Source organism: Nilaparvata lugens, chromosome 4 (genome assembly GCF_014356525.2).
Source record: "Nilaparvata lugens isolate BPH chromosome 4, ASM1435652v1, whole genome shotgun sequence".
NCBI classification, from domain to species: Eukaryota; Metazoa; Arthropoda; class Insecta; order Hemiptera; family Delphacidae; genus Nilaparvata; species Nilaparvata lugens.
In genome coordinates, this window is record NC_052507.1 from 38,544,667 (window position 1) to 38,565,009 (window position 20,343).

The 20,343-nt window shown below is 36.4% G+C and overlaps 1 protein-coding gene across 4 annotated transcripts in view; it reads left to right on the top strand.

The window, feature by feature from the left end:
* Window positions 1-20,343, top strand: part of LOC120351166 — an 82,026-nt gene that overhangs the window by 22,802 nt on the left and 38,881 nt on the right. For 3 of the 4 annotated variants that reach the window (XM_039427442.1, XM_039427441.1, XM_039427443.1), the window contains exon 3: window positions 12,669-12,735. In XM_039427442.1, coding sequence (XP_039283376.1) covers window positions 12,669-12,735 — 67 coding nt within the window. Of the gene's footprint in view, window positions 1-12,668; window positions 12,736-15,983; window positions 16,253-20,343 lie in introns of those variants that run through there. The other variant, XM_039427440.1, reaches the window with a different exon arrangement.

Sequence of the window (20,343 nt, forward strand, 5' to 3'; positions counted from 1 at the left end):
TAAATAAAACTATTAATCAAAATACAATAACATATAATAAAAGAGAATTTTAAACTTTATTTATTTATACAATATTTCAAATTCCACTAGATAAATCTATAGGAAAACCTATCAGAAATGATGATCTAATCAAGTTGCCATTCACTCACACATGCACACAAAACAACCCTAAAAATAAAGATTTTACAAAGTATAATAATAATTATCAAAACAATATATTAAGATGAAATATTTTTGTATCTGTAGTTGCATAAAAGGTGGAAATGAGTTAAATTCATGTAGATTGATACAATGTAGATAGACAATAAAAATAAAGCTGAACCCGACCCAAGCTTATCTGCGCCACCAGATCCCAATTCAATACTGCCGCGCCAAACAGAGCTCGATCGCCAATACTCTTCACAGTTGGAGGCAACAGATTCCAGATCCGACAAGCTGATACATGGAATGATTTATTATACATAGATGTTCTATGATTTGGAATAACCAATAGTTGGGTGCCCTGCCTGGTACCTCTCACACTACGATCTCCAATAAAAACAAATTTATGTGCCAAATAACCTGGGGTTTTTACATGCAAAAGGTCATGAAGCAGCATCAGAATGTGATACTCCCTCATTTTCTTGAGTTTTGGCACATGTAGTTGCTGGAAAAATGGGGTGATATGATCATCTCTTCTTAGATTGAAGATGAACCGGATGCAATAGTTCTGAGCCCTCTGCAGTCGCTCAGACAAGGCCACAGTCATGTCATTGATCACAATGTCACCATAAGAGAAGTATGGGAAAATTAATGACTTAACCAGCATCACTTTCACATGAAGTGGAATGAAGTCACTAATTTTCTTAAGCGAGTGGATACCTGCAAATACCTTATTACAGGTGGTGTTGATTTGTTTCGTCCAGTCGAGTGTTTTGTCTATTGTCAGTCCCAGATTTGTAACAAAGTCACTGTAATTCAAATTTATGTCGTTTATTTTGATGTATGGTCCATTATCAAAGTTGAAACCTCGGCGAGTCATGAGTTTAGTGTAGAGAGAGAGAGAGAGAGAGAGAGAGAGAGAGAGAGAGAGAGAGAGAGAGAGATAAATCGTAGAAGATTGCGAAGAAGAAAGAGGGGATAAGAGAATGGAAAAGTGAGTAAATAAGTAGAAGGTAGAAGAAGAAATAAATTGAACTAGAACAATTTTTTTTGGTGGAAGAAGAAAATAAGTCGTGAAAAGGAGAGAGGTAGAGAAAGAAGAAATGGAGTTGCAGAATGCATATAGAAGTACAAGAAAGAGTAGGAAAGGAAAGAAGGAATAATGAAAAGGGAGAAGGGAAAGATAAATAGAAAGGATAAAGATAAAGGGGAAGGACTAAAAAGAGTAATAAATGAAAGGGAAAGGGTACAAGAATTGTTGACAAAAAAGTTACTAAGGGGGAAAAGAAGAGTCTTAGAAGTTCATGTAGCGAATACAAGAGGAGAAAAAGAGGGAATTATGCAGGAGAATGCGGAGAAAAATTGGAAACGAAAGTTTAGTGTGAATAGGAAGGATGAAGAGCCAGAAATTGAAGGTAAAGGAAGAAAGAAGACTTGAAGTTAATTTACGTCTGTTCAATATTTTTTTAGATTATTGCCGAAATAGAAAATCAACCTCTTACATGAACAATTAGCCAAATCAATCTTCCAGGCTTTCAGCTAATAATTTTACTATATTTTCAGCAACCAACATACTCTTCGTTTATACATCACTCTGTCTGTTGTCTCGTTGAGTAACTTTAGATGAAGATAAAAAAAATTACGTTTAAAATTTCAAAAAATATTCATAAATGAATTAAAGAGAATAAAGGCAGATAGAGGAAATATACATAAAATAGAAGAATGTGAACGAAATATTCATATTCATATGCAAATTATAATAATTCTGGTTTCTATGCAAATAATTACTCACTATGAACTGGAGAATTGCTGAACAATCAAAAGATAGAATGCAATTATTTGAAATTGGTATAATACTTATATTACATTCCAGCAGGTAACCTGCGCTTTGCACTCAGTAAAATTTTGTATTATGAAATGAAACTGTCCTATACTTCTTCAAGTTTTCAATTTCTCTTTGATTATTATTTGAGCAAACATCTGAGGCTGGCTCAGGTCTGGTGTCAGTGTTTTCAGGTCGCAGCTGATCGATTCCAGGGCCTTTTACATGAACTAACGACTGCTTCTAACCGACGTATTTAACGTGACCATCCGAAACACAAGAGTGTCCCGAGAAAAATATATTGCCCAAGAAAAACTTTCACTTCTTACATTATTCTATCCACACAGTTAAGGTCTGTCATTTCAACTGTCTTCTTGTAACCCTTCTTGAATTGCATCTTGAGGTGTCGTCGTAACACCAGCAGCTTAGACGTCCATTTTCAAAGACGAAGAAGAAAAATAAATCTATTTTCGAACAAGAAAACGAAGGATGAAAAGTAGAAGACGAAAAAGTTGGATACAATTACGAAGGGGTCTTTAAAAGAAGTAGGAATAAGAAGAACGGTTGAAGCCGTCGCGCACAAGACGCTGATCCGGTTGGGGGGGGGGGCAACCACCCCTTCTTGAGCGCTTTTCACCTGAACCTGTGCAGTGCACCCTTGCTTGGCCGCGAACCAACGGTGAAATGCTGGCAACAGCGCCGCGACAGCAGAAGACGTTACAACCACAACCAAAACCTGATTCGCTTTCTTCAAGACGATGGCGAAGGGGCTAAACCGACAGCAAAGAAAAGTAATACCGTCGTAGAAGGTGCATTATGCACCAACGAAGGGACACGTGCTAATATTATAATATACATGCCACTGTGTTCAAGACCCTCGCACTACTACAATAGAGGGCAGCAAGCTCCGCCAATAACGACTTTACAACGGAAACTTATCGCTCCTATCTCTATTTTCTTTTCTAGTTTTTCTTCTGTTATTTTCAATCACAATCCTCGCCCCTCCCCCTCGCTTATCTAACCGTTTGCCTACCTGCAATTGGTGTTCATTTTTTGTCTCATCAATGTGCAACTGAAATTATAAACTACTAGCCGTCAGGCTCGCTTCGCTTGCCATATCCGTCTAGCCAGGGGGCTCCGCCCCCTGGACCCCCGACTGGATCGTCCAAGGATGAGATCAGCAGGCTCGCTTCGCTCGCCTGCATTTTTCATTTGAGCATTTTTATCATATGTTAGAACAATCCAGTCGGGGGTCCAGACTAAACGTCTGGCTAAACGGATATGGCGAGCGAAGCGAGCCTGACGGCTAGTAATATAATATTCCCAGGATTGAAGTAGCAGTGCCCAATCAATTTTTCCGCGATAAATGCATTTAAATCTTCAACTTGGTGCCAACCTAACAAAGTCAACACAACTTAATACCAACCTGACAAAATTATTATTTAGTTGCCAGTTAACAACTGCTTCGAAGAGGTACTCTATCTAGATTATAGTTCTATAGTAACATATGATATGGAAATTTCAATTATAATTAAGAGATTGGGAGAAGAAGAATATACATGCTAAAAGACGAACTTTAAACCCTTAAAAACAACCCTTAGAGTTAAAATATTGCCAAAAGATTTCTTAGTGCGCCTTCTAAAGAGCCAACTGAACATACCTACCAAATTTGAACGTTTTTGGTCCGGTAGATTTTTAGTTATGCGAGTGAGTGAGTGAGTGAGTGAGTCAGTCAGTCAGTCAGTCAGTGAGTGAGTGCCATTTCGCTTTTATATATATATAGATTAAGATTTTTAGGTAGAGTTTCAAATATGTTATGTACCTATTTATTTCGATAATGTATTGTGAAACTATATTGATTGCTTCTATTCAATTATCTTACAGTAAATTTGATGGCTTTTGTTAGTGGGGAGTCTCTTGCGGGAAGGTCCCACCTCGCGTGAATATATAATTTAAGCCCCATTGACGGCTATACTTCAGCCGGGAACGACAATTTAACGTGGTCATTTTATATTAATCCAGTAATTCGCAGCTTCTGCTACTGGATTTGGAGATTCAACCTTCACATATGCAACTTGCTAGACTTGGTTTTAATTTTATTCATTTATTCATTTCCCTGATACACTAAAATGTAATTGATTGCTTAGGGCCTTTCCACACAGAGCTATAAGCGAACAGAGCTTGCTTAGATATGTCTATACTGCATCCTCCTAATGAATTCTGATCGCAGATCGCTCTATGTGAGACCAGGTCCTTGAGATTCTTTTATTGTATTGACGACTATTATTGCTAGAATTCGTTTCAAGCAAATAATAATTGGTGATGAATAATGTGATAACATTCAAGAGAGCCATGAAAAATACTAATCATCTTCAAGTTAATAGTTCTAGAAATTATTATGGATTTTGTGTTGATTAGGAGAGGGGATTTCGAAGAAAAGAACAAAAGGTTCTCTCAATTTAGAACTACTGTATTAAAACATATAGTCTAGTGAATTTCCAAACGACCAAAAATAAAATTGGATTTCAATTTGGAATATTCTTGTCAAATGATTCTACCAGTTTCGAAAGCTCAGTAAGGTCAATATAGGTGTATAATACTTCTTCAACAAGCTAAATTGTACTATCTCTATTCAGAATTAAATCTTGAATTGTGTTTCAAACCCTCATTCTAGAAGGTGGCGTAGATTTTCGATTCGTGACATCTTCCTGATGTTCAATAACGTTGTCTTTATCATCATTCAGATTCCCAGGGTGGCGTTCCAAATGATTACATGGTGAACTATTGTTCTATCATCCTATCTCTCTAGCCTGTTACCCGTAGCGGTTATGTCCACTACAGAAAAGTAAAGTTTAGTTTTAGAATAGATAATTTTAGAATAAATTGTTATTGGTTTGCTCAGTGATTCAGCCAGTTACGTTCATTCCTCTACCATTCACCGTAATTAAGTTACTTGTACTTCAATATTTACTGGGATACTTTTATGAAGCTCAACTTTCTCTTTGAGAAATGTTGCAATTTCTAATGTGATTAGTATAGAGTGCCGGTTGCACAAAAGCCGCTTAAATTTCAACCGTGATTAATTTCATGTGAACCAATCAGAGAAGGTCTTCTCTGATTGGTTCTCGTGAAACTAAACACAGTTAAAATATAACCGGCAGTTGTGCAACCGGGCCTGAGAGTTCAAATCAAAAAACATTATCCTACCTTCGACCTTTTTCCTCATACTCAAATTTGGCAATTAATTGTTTAAAATGTGCGAAAAGGCAGATAATCTTGTAGTGTGAAGATACAGGATACAGTAAGATATTTTTCATAATAGATTGTTCTATTGGTTTGATAATTTAATAAACAAAAATTATTTTATTTTTCCACATTCAATAGTACATTGTTTACCAGAATATTTTATGTTCTATAAAAGACTTCAACATAAGGGTAAACTTGAGAGGTGGTTTTAACTTGATAGGGTAGGATCTAGCTTCAAAACAGGCTTCGCTGATTCTCAGATTTTGGGATTGAGGAAGGTTGGACACCCCCGATATAACTTTCACAACTCAAGTCTTGTTTGAGCAATAAAAACTAACTAAATTTGAATCAAGTACCCAAGTACATGGTTGAGATGGTTCCTGCGAGCCTTCCAGTCTATTTGTTGGTATGTCACCATGGGTCCATTCCTTTTGTAGGCGAGCGAAGCGAGTAATTTAAGTGGGGGTTCGGTTCAGCCACTGTACTAGAGCAGGGTGCGTTAACCCCGATATTTTTACTGAATGAAATGCAACATCCTACAAACTACTACTACAACTTCCACCTCTACTCCAACATTCAGGCGTTTATTCAAAACAGTGCTTCAAGACAGAAGAAAGGAAAAAGCGGGGGGCCGCGATCTGGAGCATGTGGAGTGTCGTGCAAATAAGAGCGAGATAAAAAATGGGGTAAGAAGTAGAAATGAGAGAGAGAAAAGGAACACCACATGTGACTTCCGGCGGATGAAGGTGTTTGTCAGTGCGTGAACGGTCGTCCGGTGCTCAGAACTTGGAACTCCTGGCGAGTGGGGCTGGGGCACCTCCTACAGCTCATTCTTGAGTGAGGAGGAGAACGCCTCCTCCACCTCAAGACGCAACCAAAGAAGCACGTGCTTCCCCTGGAGAGAGTAAGTCGGTGAGGTGAGCTAGCAACTGTCGGCTGGAGTCGCCCGAGTGTGACTGATCACTGACAGCAACAGGAACGCTGCAATACGCCCGTTAAATAGTTCATTATCAACCGTTAATCGTTGAAGTGTTCAAGTACTGAACTTGGTAACCGTAGATAACATTATCAAATTATAGATATCACAGATATTACAGATATCACAAAAAAATGTAGTACGCACTCACTGAATATTCAATAATTGAATTCAAACTAAAACTTTCTACAAGATATTATTGAATAATACCAGACAGTATAAAGAAAAGCTATGGAGATGGATTCGTCTGATGTAGTAAAACTTCATTTCTAACCGTGTCTCCTGAAGTGTATTATCGCAGTAGCTTTTCACACCACTATGAAACCCCATAGCTATTCCTCAGCTGATGTAAATTTCCCAATTTAATGGACGACAAAGGAGTGAATCGATTTCGTTAGCCAACGGTTCTCAATGGTTCAAAAAATAAGTAATTGAATTTTATTTATGTATGCAATCGAAAGCAATATTCAAACACTTACGGGAAGACTCTAGGTTTTTTTTGTTATCAGTAAGAGTTCGCTACGCTCGTTCAATAACCTTGAAGCCCAGTGGTTTTATCAGGTAGAAATACCATGAGAAGGAAAGAACTCCAAAAAGTATTCTATTCCTGATTATGGTTAATAAATACATTGGATATCATAGATATACAAGCCAAGTTATTACCTCAACTGATAAGCATTAAGAAATCATTTGACCTTGATCTACTAGTTTCATCTATGATTAGTTAAAATCAAAAAGTATAAGAAGTATAATTTGAAGTATACATTCTATTAATTACTGTGGTTAATTCACAGATGATCAGCTAATGAATTGTAGTTTCCTGATACCAAATTATCCTTGAAGCTATCAAATCATTGTATTAAAATACGAGTCTTGACTCCCGCTTATTTCTTATATATATATATATATATATATATATATATATATATATATATATATAAAACAGGAGACACAAGACATAAAGACATAGATTCAAAACACTTAGAAACGGAAATTTTCGGAAACTGAGTTTCCTTCCTCAACCGAGCAGTGAGTGAGTAGCCTACAGTTTGAAATGAAACGGTCGTGACCACAGAGTACGCACGGAGAGTCAATTCTATCAGCAGAGACCACAGATTATACGCGGTGCAGACGGATGGAGAGAAAAAGGGTACATATTCAGGGGACATTATGGGGTATTTAGGGGGCGGTTACAAACGGGATATTTAAGATTTGAGTGGGTTATGAATAAGGAAAGGTGTAGCTTATGAATCGATAGAAAAGAGGAGATTTAAAATTAGGAACCAAAAAACAATTGGGCTAAAATTGGAGAAAGGAATTGTAGAATTGAACTTGAATGAAATTTATTTTTCATGTTTATTGAACATTTAATATATATTTGATAGCTGTGAAATTTATTATGATATGATGAAATTTATTTCAATTTAATTAAACAGTTGGTGTAGAGTTGATAGCTATGGTAGTTGATAGCTACTATTGCTGTCTGTTGAGACCAGGACTGGAAGCAGCTCCAAGCACCCAAATAAAAGCCAATTCTTTCGTCTTGACATCTTTACTGTGGGAGGGAGGGTGGCAAGGACTTTGACTTTGAAGCATTGGTCAAAGTTCGTGTTGTGCTTAGAGCCATGGGTAGGGATGGGTAGGGAAGTATTATTTTTAAAGGAAGCCCTGTGATTGTTGATCCGGAGGTTTAGGGCAGTGGTGGTTTCACCTATGAAAAAGGCAGGACAGAAGTTGCAGGAAAGGAGTTAGATGCAATTTTTGGAGATGCAATTACTGGATTGATGGTTTTGGTGGGTGTAGTTGGTGATAGGACTGGTAAAGGAGATGGCAGAATCAGTGATAGGACAGGTTTTACAGCGGGGGCGTTTGCAAGGTAGGGTACCAGGTGGAGTTGGGATTTCATCAGATGTGAGTGATATGTTTTCACTGAAAATTTTCTTGAGGTTGGGAGGTTGCTTATAAATGAGGGTGGGTGGTTGCTGGAAAAGGTTTTTGGTAGAGGGATTAGAGGAGACGACATGGAACAGATCTTTAAGGAAAGGCTTGAGGTTTTTAATCTATCCGTGTCGTGTGTAACGACATATATATATATATATATATATATATATATATATATATATATATATATATATATATTATGTATGTATGTATCATATTTTGAAGCATCTAAATTTGAAAATCGACTTTGTGAAAATACTTGAGGACTGAAAATTTTGTGAATTGAAGAACTACAAGACTTGACCTATTTCGGACTATGTGTTATCCATTTGGGAGAGGAATAACATAAGGTTACCTTATTTTTCCTCCCCCCATCATTTTTATAATGTACTTATTGTATGAATAAATAAAGAATAATGAATAAAATGATATGTATCATCCTTGAAACTATCAAAGTATTGTATTAAAATACGAGTCTTAACTCTCGCCTATTTCTATGAAAGGGGCAGCTTCTCGAGACTACCCTTACCAGCCTTGAAATGATGTTCTTCTCATAAACCAAGTTTCCTTCCAAAGCCAAATACATGCTCCAAAAATGCACCCAACTTGGGGCTGTCACACACACACACACTCAGACACACAACAGTTATTTCCCGTTACAGTTTTTGCACTACTCTCAATGCAGCCGAGCACTTGGGGCAAAAATCCGACTCCCCTTCAACAATATATCGAACCGAATTAAATTTATATCGACAAGGGTTCAATTCAACCCCCCTATCTGCACTATCGTTGCCTCTCACTTGCACTCGTACAATTAGTGCGCAAGACACCCCTTGGCCAGTAGAGTCCGTTGAGCACGTGGAGAGCAGAAACAGCTGTTGATTATTCTCTCTTGCAAGTAGTCTCTCTCTCGCTTTCTCTCCTTCCATTAATAACGCCGTCGCAGCTCCGAGCTGGTGCCAGTTTGTCAGGCACAAAGCGTGTACTTGTACAATGCCTTTAATGACAGTACTCTGCCAGGATAGCTGCGTAACATCAAAACTGTCAGCATTCCTTATATATTTAGCATAAAGCTTCCGATTCAACCAATGCTGACAGTTTAGAGTGCATCCAGTTGTGGCAATGCTGACAGTTTAGAGTGCATCCAGTTGTGGCAAGGTGAGGTGCAACACATGGGGGTGTGCCAATACCAATGCCAACCCCTTGCAATGCCACCCCCCACCCACCCAACAAATCCAGTCAGTGACCGACACTAGCAGATGGTAGAGAGTAGTGCGTGCCCTCACCAGTGCCTTCATTATTATTATAATCATTTATCCTCTCTATTGACTGAAACGAGCCAGAGTGAGATGGTGTAGAAGGGGGAAAAGAGAAAGATAAAAAATTACATTAGATGAACTACTTATGTAAAATACTGATAGAGTGAGAAAGGAGATGATTTAGGGTAAAGATAGTGGGTGGAGAGGTGGATAGAAGAGAGAAGAATATAGAGATGAGCTGTTAGTGAATGTGCAACGACTTGCAATTCATTCATTGTCGAGAAGAGGATAGCGTACTACTGTACTGCTTAGTACAAATTCAGAAGCATCTGCTCTGTCTGGTTTAGTGGGTTTTGTTTCCAGTGGTTGCCGTCGTCCCCCTCTGTTGAGCGGATCAATAATTGACGATTTTCAGTAAACAGTATAACTGGTAATCAGAAACCATATTTGCCGAATATAAGGGAGAATTGAAAGTTGATTTGAGTTGGTGCCTAGCTTACCCTTTGAAACAATTCTTTGGGAAGACAATTCAGTCTTCAATTGTATATGTTAACTAAATTTCAAGTTGTTCAAGCTGTTCTGAAGAAAACATAACTTATTGGTCGTGATTTGGCTTTCGGTTTCGATCGATTCCGGCACTAATCAGCTGTCAATGATTGGATGCCATCGTGCTGAAACTCAACCGAGACTATACCGTTCTGTTCACTCCCATTCTTTACGATGAGTTTGTGTTACAGGAAAATTAATCGCGACCGCGACCTATACTGAAAGCTAAACATCGACCTGACCGTTATCTTCGTACCTTTAAAGGTTATTCAGATGAAATGGTAACATTTTGAAGTGAATCTCACTTTAGAACTCCAACTGAGCTAATGTACCAATTATAACACTTTTTTGGTTGGGTGACTTTTCTAGAAACTGACACATCTATTTTTACTTCCTTTGCCCTATAACCATAGGTAAGGAGAGTACTTTTCTTTCCGAAAAAAAATTAAGGTAACATAATTTCTAAATTTATATACGTTTCAAGGTCCCCTGAGTCCAAAAAAGTGGTTTATTGGTCTGTATGTGTGTGTATGAGTGTATGTGTGTCAGTGTACACGATATATCATCTCCTAATCAACGGAATGACTTGAAATTTGGAACTTAAGGTCCTTACAAGATAAGGATCTGACACGAACAATTTCGATCAAATGCAATTCAAGATGGCGGGTAAAATGGCAAAAATGTTGTCAAAAACAGGGTATTTCGCGATTTTCTCGGAAACGGCTCAACGATTTTGATCAAATTTATACCTAGAATAGTCATTGATAAGCTCTATCAAGTGCCACAAGTCTCATATCTGTACAAATTCCAGGAGCTCCGCCCCATCTATGCAAAGTTTGATTTTAGTTTCCCAATTATCAGGCTTTAGGTACAATTTGAACGAGAAATTTCTAGTGGAAAATATTGAGCATGAAAATCTCCACAATTAATGTTCAGTAACATTTTCACCTAAAATTGAAAATAAGCTCGAAATTCGAGAAAATGTGATTATACAATTATTGCAAACTGTTGGCAACTGTTGATTCTTTTAAATCATTCACTATGAAGAGATAGTTGACCTCGTGTGTCTCCAGCGTTATTGTCCTGTCACCAGCTGGCTCAGATCTTTGAATAGTAGAATTGAGATGCGCGTGAACACTAGGGGGCTAATAATAATTATATAGCCTATTAATCCATTTTACAGACCTATGTTTTCGAAATTGTCGGCCGAGCGGCTAACGTGGAACGGGAAGATCATCATGATTCAAGATCATGTTGTGATAATATGATTTATCATATGAACTTACCAGCTGTAATAAACACGTCACTCTGTGATAAAATTGTTTACTGGTATTAAAACGGTAGTTTTAAGCACATAGGAAGTCCGTATTGGTATGTAAATAAAAATATTGATTGTCAGATAAATTTCATGATTCACCAAATAAAGTCAAGTGTGACATGAGATACATTGACTTCTTGGCGGTACGAAGTTCGCTGGGTAAGCTAGTTATGAATAATAAATTCATGTATGAGGATATTGATGTATATGAATAAGTGGTATAATTCTATTTATTATTCATAGTCCTAAAATTTGTTTCATCATGAACAATAATTTATTATATTTGAGGAATGGCAGAAATGGCCACTTCCTCTTCCAATTTATACTTTAGTTCAAATTTAGATTATTCCATATGTCGCTTTATAAATCAACTATATACTATGTACTGTATTTGTATTATGGTTTAAATATAGCTATTTCTATCGCGATATGTAGAAATAGCTAGAATAGATGTACAGTTAGTTGTTCATTAATTTTAAACGAGGATAGTATGTGCAGTAAAGTGTATGTTAGGAAAGTTGCTGTTCAACTGTAGTACCGTAGAGAAGCTTGTGTATGCTTTTTCTATGATAGACGATGAGATGTAGTACAGTTTACTGTGTATCAACATGAAGAAAGGCCTTGCTAAAAAAAACTCCCACTCGCTCACTATGACCTCAACTGCAATAATTGAGGGCTTGCATTCTTTGAGAAGGTCACAGGCCATTGAACCATTATTATTAGGCCTCGTCTTTCCAAATGGTGCGTTTTAAATGGCCATAGTTGAGTGAGTCAAAAACTAATTTGTGTGGCTATGTTTCTAAATTGATTGAATGTGGCGTATCGGTATAAACAGCTTGGGAAGTGTAGAACCAATGGTCACTGATCCATTAGTTATTGAATTCCTTCAAAGTACAATAATAAATAATTCAGTATATGTTTGGCATTGTTTGGCTGGTAGAGGCAAACTATCAGGAACGAATGATGAACTTATTAGTGACATTTTTCAATTCGGGAATATTTTTATCTATTTTGAGATATGAAAGGTAATAAGTAATATGTTGGTACAGTAGTCTTTATGAAAAAGAAGAGTATAAGTTTAGATTCGATTACTGTTTATATGTTTAATTTAATTAATTCTGTATTTTATTACATTGAGATTACTGGATAAAATCATAATTGTGTCTTTAGATAATTGTATGGTTTTATCCATATACATAGAATTATGAACAATTATTAATATTGCTCGCTTTTGTGGAACACTACATGGAGGTTTGTAATGTTGGCTAATTGAATATTGAGACGTAAATATAAATTTTTTATTGATTTAGATTACTATTGATTGTAATTAATTATCAAAATTAATTGTATTTCACTTGTTTATTCTGTCTGATATCTTGTTTCTCAGATATTTTCTAATTTTCTCTGCGTTTGTTACAGAAAAGTCAAGTCCTACGCCTTTATCATCTTATAGAGTGAAAATATCGCCAAGGAACAACAGCCCAAGGTAAAAATATATTAGAAAATATCTGCACATTATATTCTGTACATAGAACTTAATATCATAAAACATAATATGATGTCGTATTACTAAATTTTGTGTTATCAGGATACATACAGAGATCTTCTTGAAACCTGTTCTCAATAATGTAGTATATTCTATCCATGCTTCATTCTAATTTATTTTGAGTGCATTGACTACAATGTAAACTGTGATGAATCTTAAATGTGTAGTGAAAAACATGTGGCCTACGCTTGAATGGTGGGTGACCTAGTTTTCTCTTATCTCAGGGCCTGTTGCTATCAACTGAATGTGTGTGTAAATATAATTCAGTACAATAACAAGTGTAGAACAGTAGGCTACTAAGTCTTCAAAACGTGTCTTCTAGTTGATAATCATATCATACATTGGTGAACCAATTCATTCAGTTGTTTTTTTAGAATTCACTCTGGTATTCATTGTTGTCTTCATGACTGCAAAACTTCACATTCAGTATTTCAAGATTGTATTGCATTGATTCATTTTCTATCGAAGGAGCAGATCTTCAAGCTCAATATAATCCACCTATAGTAATTGAATATTGCTTTTCTTTGATAAATGTTATTACAATTTGTAATTCTAGGTAAGTTGTACTGAATACAGGATATTTATCTGTTAATTCTTCTCTTTGATTATTTTTCGCTTCTTATATTTTGAGAGAGAATTTGAAGAACTTGAGACTTTTATATTTATGTCAGAAATCTATTTATCCAAAAGATAGTTCCTTCGTGATCCTCTCGATACTTCGAATTGGTTGTGATTGTGAATTTCGCACATGTATTTTAATTTTATTTCTCTTTATAATTATTATTCAACGAAAATCCTAAATAAATGCTGTAAATCACCCCGAAGACTTCTGCTACTGCAGACATTGACAACAGAGTTAACAGCTAGATGGAAATTCGATGAGAACTACTATCCAAAAATTAGTTGCCAGCCCGGGAATCAAACCCGGTACCTCCCAATTGCCAGTCAGGAATGCTTACCCATACACCAAACTGACAATCTCTGGATAGCAGCGCTCATTTTATACGAAGCCATAGCGGCCAACCAGTTTACAGATGGAATTAAATAGAGAATGCATTTATTCAAATGCTAATTAATATAGCCGCTATTGCTTCGTATAAAATGAGCGCTGCTATCCAGAGATTGTCAGTTTGGTGTAAGGGTAAGCATTCCTGACTGGCAATTGAGAGGTACCGGGTTCGATTTCCGGGCTGGCAACTAATTTTTGGATAGTAGTTCTCATCGAATTTCCATCTAGCTGTTAACCCTGTTGTCAATGTCTGCAGTAGCAGAAGTCTTCGGGGTGATTTACAGCATTTATTCAGGATTTTCGTTAAATAATAGTTATATATTAATTATTATTTCTCTTTCTTGAGATCCATTTAATATATATATTTAATGGATACAAACACTTATTTGTTAAGCACTGATATAATCTCTAAGCGAGATGAACTTAGCTTTATGTGTTCCTAATATTGAGATGTACTTAGCGAAAAGTACAAAAAAAATTGACCTTACATCAGCGTTACTCTGGCTGTTATTAGTTTTGCAAAATTGTTCCAAGATGTAAGGAGAGGATTTCACTATATTTATAGTGCAGAACATTGTTTTATTTTTAATCTAGTTAATTCTCATGAAAGTATAGTACTGTATTTTACAAGTTCGATTAACTGCGGGTGTATCGCATTGTGAGATTTCTCCAATTAACCAAGCACTATAAATTGATATTCTTTATAGAATATTAACTCACGTGAATATTAACTCAACATTGCATTAGCCTTGGTGCGTCATATTATGTGAGGCTTATGTTATCATCTTGAAAAAAATTTAACTGCAGTTTATCGTGATTCATATAACGTATCACCGAATGGAAAGGATGAAATAAATATACCTTACTATTGGCAATGTATTTGGAAAATAGTAGAGGTCTCAGGTCATTGTACGTTTTCCATTGTATGATTTCATTGACCTTACGTGAAAAATGTAGATTGGAACATTGATTTTTTTGTATGTCTTAAGTATACAGGCTTTGCTCAATAATCTCTCATTCAGAAAACTTGATTATATCCTCAGAACAAATTCAAGGCCAACCACAACGTTCAGGACCGCTCTGAGGCGAAAATTTGATTGAAACTTGATCAAACCAGCACTTCCTGTCATATTCTTCTACCAAGCATCATCCCTAATGATAAAATACTCATTCATATTGTGATAGACGCAACAGGCAATCGGTTTTTTTTGAGAAGTATATGGCTCTATCACTTTCATTCTCACTCTTTCTCATTATCACTCCTTCTTTGTCTCTCATGCAACTTGCAGACATGCCAGAAAGGCAGGTGGCCACTTCTGAGATTCCGCTTCTATGCAAAAGAAACTCCTCTCCTCTCCTCTCCTCTTTCCTTGTATCATATAACCTCACACATCCGTTCCATGTCGCCTTACATCCTCTCCATTCTATTTCTTTTCCTTCTTTTCTTTCTTCTTCACCTTCTTGTACTTCTTCTGCTACTTATTCTTCTTTCTCTTCCTCATCTTTCCTCCTTCTTCTTTTCCTCTTCTCAACCTTGATTTACTTTCTTATCATTCATATCTTCTGTCTCCTTTTAAATGAATAAATTATACATTTTTATTTATTTATTCATTTATATTAACCAATGCACAAATCAAATACTTGATTAGAAAAGGACCAACAATAAATAAATATAAGTCGTCTTCTCTACTTTGAGATTAATGTTAAATTATGTAATTTTTAATGTAAATTTTCTACATTCTCTACTCTTTGTTCACCTTCATTCATCATCTTTATCGTTCATTTTTTTCATTTCATGTTCTCGTGTTTTTCCTCATTATTCTCTCTTCAACTATTCTTCTTCTTCTTTGTTTCCTCTCCTTTATCTTCATCTCAACCATTCTCTCTAATCATTTTTCTTCTACTCTTACATATTTTACATCTCCCGGTCAGTGCAGTGCTTTCTTGTACAAATAATAAATAACAAAATTATATATATATATATATATAATATATATATATATATATATATATATATATATATATATATATATATATATACTCGTATAGAATTCCTATTGTATTCTGTCTGTCTCGTTTCCTTTTTCCCCTCAAATCTGTTCCATTTTCTATTTGGTCTTTCTCTATGCTGCACCTGTCCATCAGCCTTCCACTCACTCTGTCTCTGTCTCTCTCGTAGGAGCGGATGTCTCGCACCCCCCATACTTCTCATTGACGAGGTCCTTCATGCTTCATTCACTAACTCAGTGGCATTTGAGTAGAATACCGGTAGTGGATTTGCATAGGTTGGCGCCATTTCCCTGGAAATAGAGTGTTATATTTTCTTGTCATTTTTCTAAAAAAGTATGAAGTAAAGTACTAGTACTGTATATTTGATCTACTATGAATTGTATAATAGTAGTTCTGTGAACAGTAGACCTCACGCAGTATTCTCATCCACAAGTAGCTGCTTGAAACTATAGACCTTATGGAAGAAAATACAGCGATAGACTGGCTTCTCCACACATCTGTGTAATCACTTGTCAGCTGGTTTATGATGAATAATTCTATAGTATGGTTTTTACTCTGATATTGGCGTATGAAGGAGGCTCCTTTTTCCTTTTATATTACCCTTGAAATGCAAAATTTCCAAAAACCTTGTATATACGTCGACGCGCAATTAAAAAAGGAACATACCTGTCAAATTTCATGAAAATCTATTACCGCGTTTCGCCGTAATTGCGCAACATATAAACATTTAAACATTAAGAGAAATGCCAAACCGTCGACTTGAATCTTAGACCTCACTTCGCTCGGTCAATTAAAATCGATTATTTCTAATTTTCCAATTATTTGAAATCTCACATAAAGATTCTTCATTCATCGAGTATAATTATCGGCCTTCCAGTTCATCAAGTTTTCAATTCGTCAAGTTCCAATTAGTTATACTTTGCTTGAGAGTCGTCATAGATAAATAAGTGTATTCAACGGTTTAATCTTCTATCTATCTATATCTTCTGATTCTTCTTCTTCTTCTATATCTATACTATAGACTTAAGCCGGCTCCAGACATGCATCATTCGGCAAACACCGAGTAGCGACTCGCCGAATCGCTAGTAGTGTGGATGGATGTTTGTCTATTCAGCAAGCAGCGAAAATTCGTGCTCGTTGTTTCAGCCGGCTCCAGACAGGCGGCATTCGGCGAACACCTAGCATACTCGCCGAATCACGAGTAGTGTGGATGGATGTTTGGTATTCGGCAAGCAGTGAACATTCGTGCTCGTTGTTTTCCCGGTCGGTGTGGGACTTTTTAACACATCAAAGTTGACGAATGTTCATGTGAAATGTACATACCATATGTTAATATAGAACTATAATCTAGAGATACTACCTCTCCGAAACAGATGGTTAAAATTGGTAACTAAATTAATACCCAGTCCAATTTTGTAAGGTTGGCATTAAGTTGAGGGAGGTTTCTAAACAAGATTTGAGTTCTGTCACTTTATTATCATGGGCGTACAAAGAAAATGCACTGAATGCAATTTTTCCAAACTTTGATTTTTCATTATTTTTATTTAATTCTATAAACTATGAATATTAATTAAATCATATCAGATCAAATAATCAATTATCAAACAAATAAAGAATATTTCATTTCTTGCAGTATGATATTATTTTGTGAAAAATCACTATAAGGAAATTATGATTGATGTTAGAAATTAGAAATTGATTTCCTGAGAAATTTACTTTTATGGATTTAGTGGATTTTCCTTGTATGCCCACGTATGTTAGTACCAAGTTGAAGAACTTATCTATATTATAATAAAGAAAAAAGAGATTCGGTGCTCCCTTATCGCTCAACGATGATAGACTTAGCAAGTTACCGCGCGCAAATAGGCTCTTTCGTAATATTCAGTGTTATATTGTGAATAACATAGTGTTGTATAAATTAGAACAGTGCTGCTTTTCATGGTTTATTGTACTTGCATCGTTACTAATTATTGGAGGTGTTGAGTTGAATCCTGGTCCCGAGAACGTTACCCTCGACGATGTGTGGAAAAAGCTCAAAAAACTCGAGAATTTGGACGTTATGATGAAGGATTTGAGTGAGCTAAAAGATTCGTTTTTCAAATTTCGCGTGAAATTTGTGAATTTCAGAAAGATGCTAAGTTACAAAGTGATAAAATTGCAAACCTTGAAGACGAGAACAGTTTCTTGCGTTATAAAGTGGACAGTCTTGAAAATCATTCCCGGCGTTCTAATCTGTTATTCTTCAACATCAAAGAAGATTATAGGGAGTCACCCGCGCAAACAGAGACAATTATTACAAAAATTATTATGGAAGTGATGAGAGTTAGAATTCATCCTATGGACATTGAAAGAGTGCACAGGCTAGGCAGAAATAAAGGTAGAGATCGTCCTATTATTGTCAAGTTTTTGAGGTTCAAGAAAAAGTTGGAGGTCCTTCAGGCAAGGAAAAATTTATTTCGAACAAAAATCAGTATATGGGAGGACTATTCACAGAGAGTGAGGGAGATAAGAGAGAAGCTGAAAATGTATGAGGAGCGGATGAGAAGAGACGGTCACTCTTCCACTATCAGATTTGATAAATTAGTGATTGACGGAAGATATTATACACTCGAAGAAATTGAAGAGATTGATCGAGAAAACGGTTTAGAGAGACCTGCATTTTCCAATAGGAATTATCCAGCATCGCGTCGCCAAAGAATTCGCAATAGTTCACGTTCCAAAATCCAAGAAGCTGATAACATTGATGCAGATGCGAAAAATTCAAGTCGGCTCCCGGGCAGCTCTGGACCACGGGGATTTTCTCAGGAAAGCCAATCGCAGGAGGTTATCGCTGAGTCGAGTTCGTTGTTTTCTCAAGGCGATGAGGGCCAGTCTCAACACGAAGTTTGCAACGATGATGGCCGTTTCCAGCATGGTAATGGCGATAACGGCTCCAGTGTGGTGGCATGCGCCGCGCCACCCGCGGAAAGCTGCGCACCCGATGATGAAGTTCAGCCGAGGAAAACAGCAAAGCGAGCAGCAAGCAATGCTTCACCCAATGATGACGGTCAGCTGAGAAAAACTTCGAAGCGAGCGGCAAGCAACGTATCGGGCCCGTTGGCGGGTTGGCTGGAGAGTGGCAGATTACCCAGGCAAGCAGTTTCCAATGAGAAGAATCAGTCCCAGGGAGGTGAGTTGGGGCAATCCTAGCAATCACGTCAAAAATCTCAGAACTTTATAAACTCTAATTCAAGTGATTGTATAAACTTTTTTAATGTTATCTATTGGAACAGTCATGGATTTGGAAATTTCTATAATATGCACAAATCTCAAATTAATCTGTTTAATAATTACTCTGTGATATGCATTAGTGAAACATGGCTTTTAAACTCATTACAATACATAAGAGGTTTTGATGATAATAATATTTTATCAGTTCCGGCTTTAAAATGCGATATTAGAGGTAGGCCAAGTGGAGGACTTGCAATGTTGATAAAGAATAGCTTTAAAACAAAATTGATTACTGCTACTGATTCTCTACTGCTTGTTGAGTTATCTAATGATATGCTTAGCTGTATAGCTGGTCTAATTTACACTAAGGCCAAATGAGATTGAAAAATCATTGAAAGGTTTGCAGGATTGTTTCTATGAAAACGAACAATTATTCTCCACTCTACCGGTTCTAATAGGAGGAGACTTTAATTTACGTATAGGTTCTCTCAATCAACATGTAGATAGCGAAGTATTTGATAATTCCTCACTGTGGGCGCGAAGAGTTGTATTAGATGAATGCTTATCACGCTATGCAGGTAGACTTGTAGATATTATGGAAGAGAATCTGTTTATAATAGTTAACGGTAGGAGTGATAGTGATAGGCCAGCAAAATTCAGTTTTCACAACTCGAATGGCAGTAGTACTATCGATCAGATTTGGGTTAATATTCAGGGGCTCGAATGGGTGGAGGATATGATAGTGTCTGATTCTGTCTTGTCTTCCAATCATTTGCCGTTGTTTTTAAAACTAAGTCGTTCTTATCAAGTGATAACTGTCAGTGGGCGAGAGGGTATCGATGGAGAGAGGAATCTGGTAGAGAGTACTCGGCTTCCCTCTCTCTCTCTCTCTGATAGAGTACATTTCCGTAGTGACAGTCCTAGCAGATTGGCTGGTAATTTAATGCAAGCCATCAAAGAAGAGGCCGAATTTTCGCGAATGATTTTTTCTAAATCAAATGCTACGAATTTCAAAAATAAACCTTGGTTTTACCTATACTGTAATAATCTGAAGAGAAATCTACGTACTGCTTACAGAACTGCAAAGGCCAAAAATTTCGATAGGGTTTCATTAAATGTATATAGCCTATAGCAGCTAAGAATGAATATAAGAATATGGTTAGACAGAAAAAGGTAGATTATTACAAAAATTTGGAAAACAGATTCAGGAATATTAAAAATGGTAATGAATTTTGGAGTGCAGTTCACTATTTTAGAAAGAAAAATTCGCAATTAAATATGATAGGTTTGAAGGATTGGGTAGTGTTTCTGAAGAATAA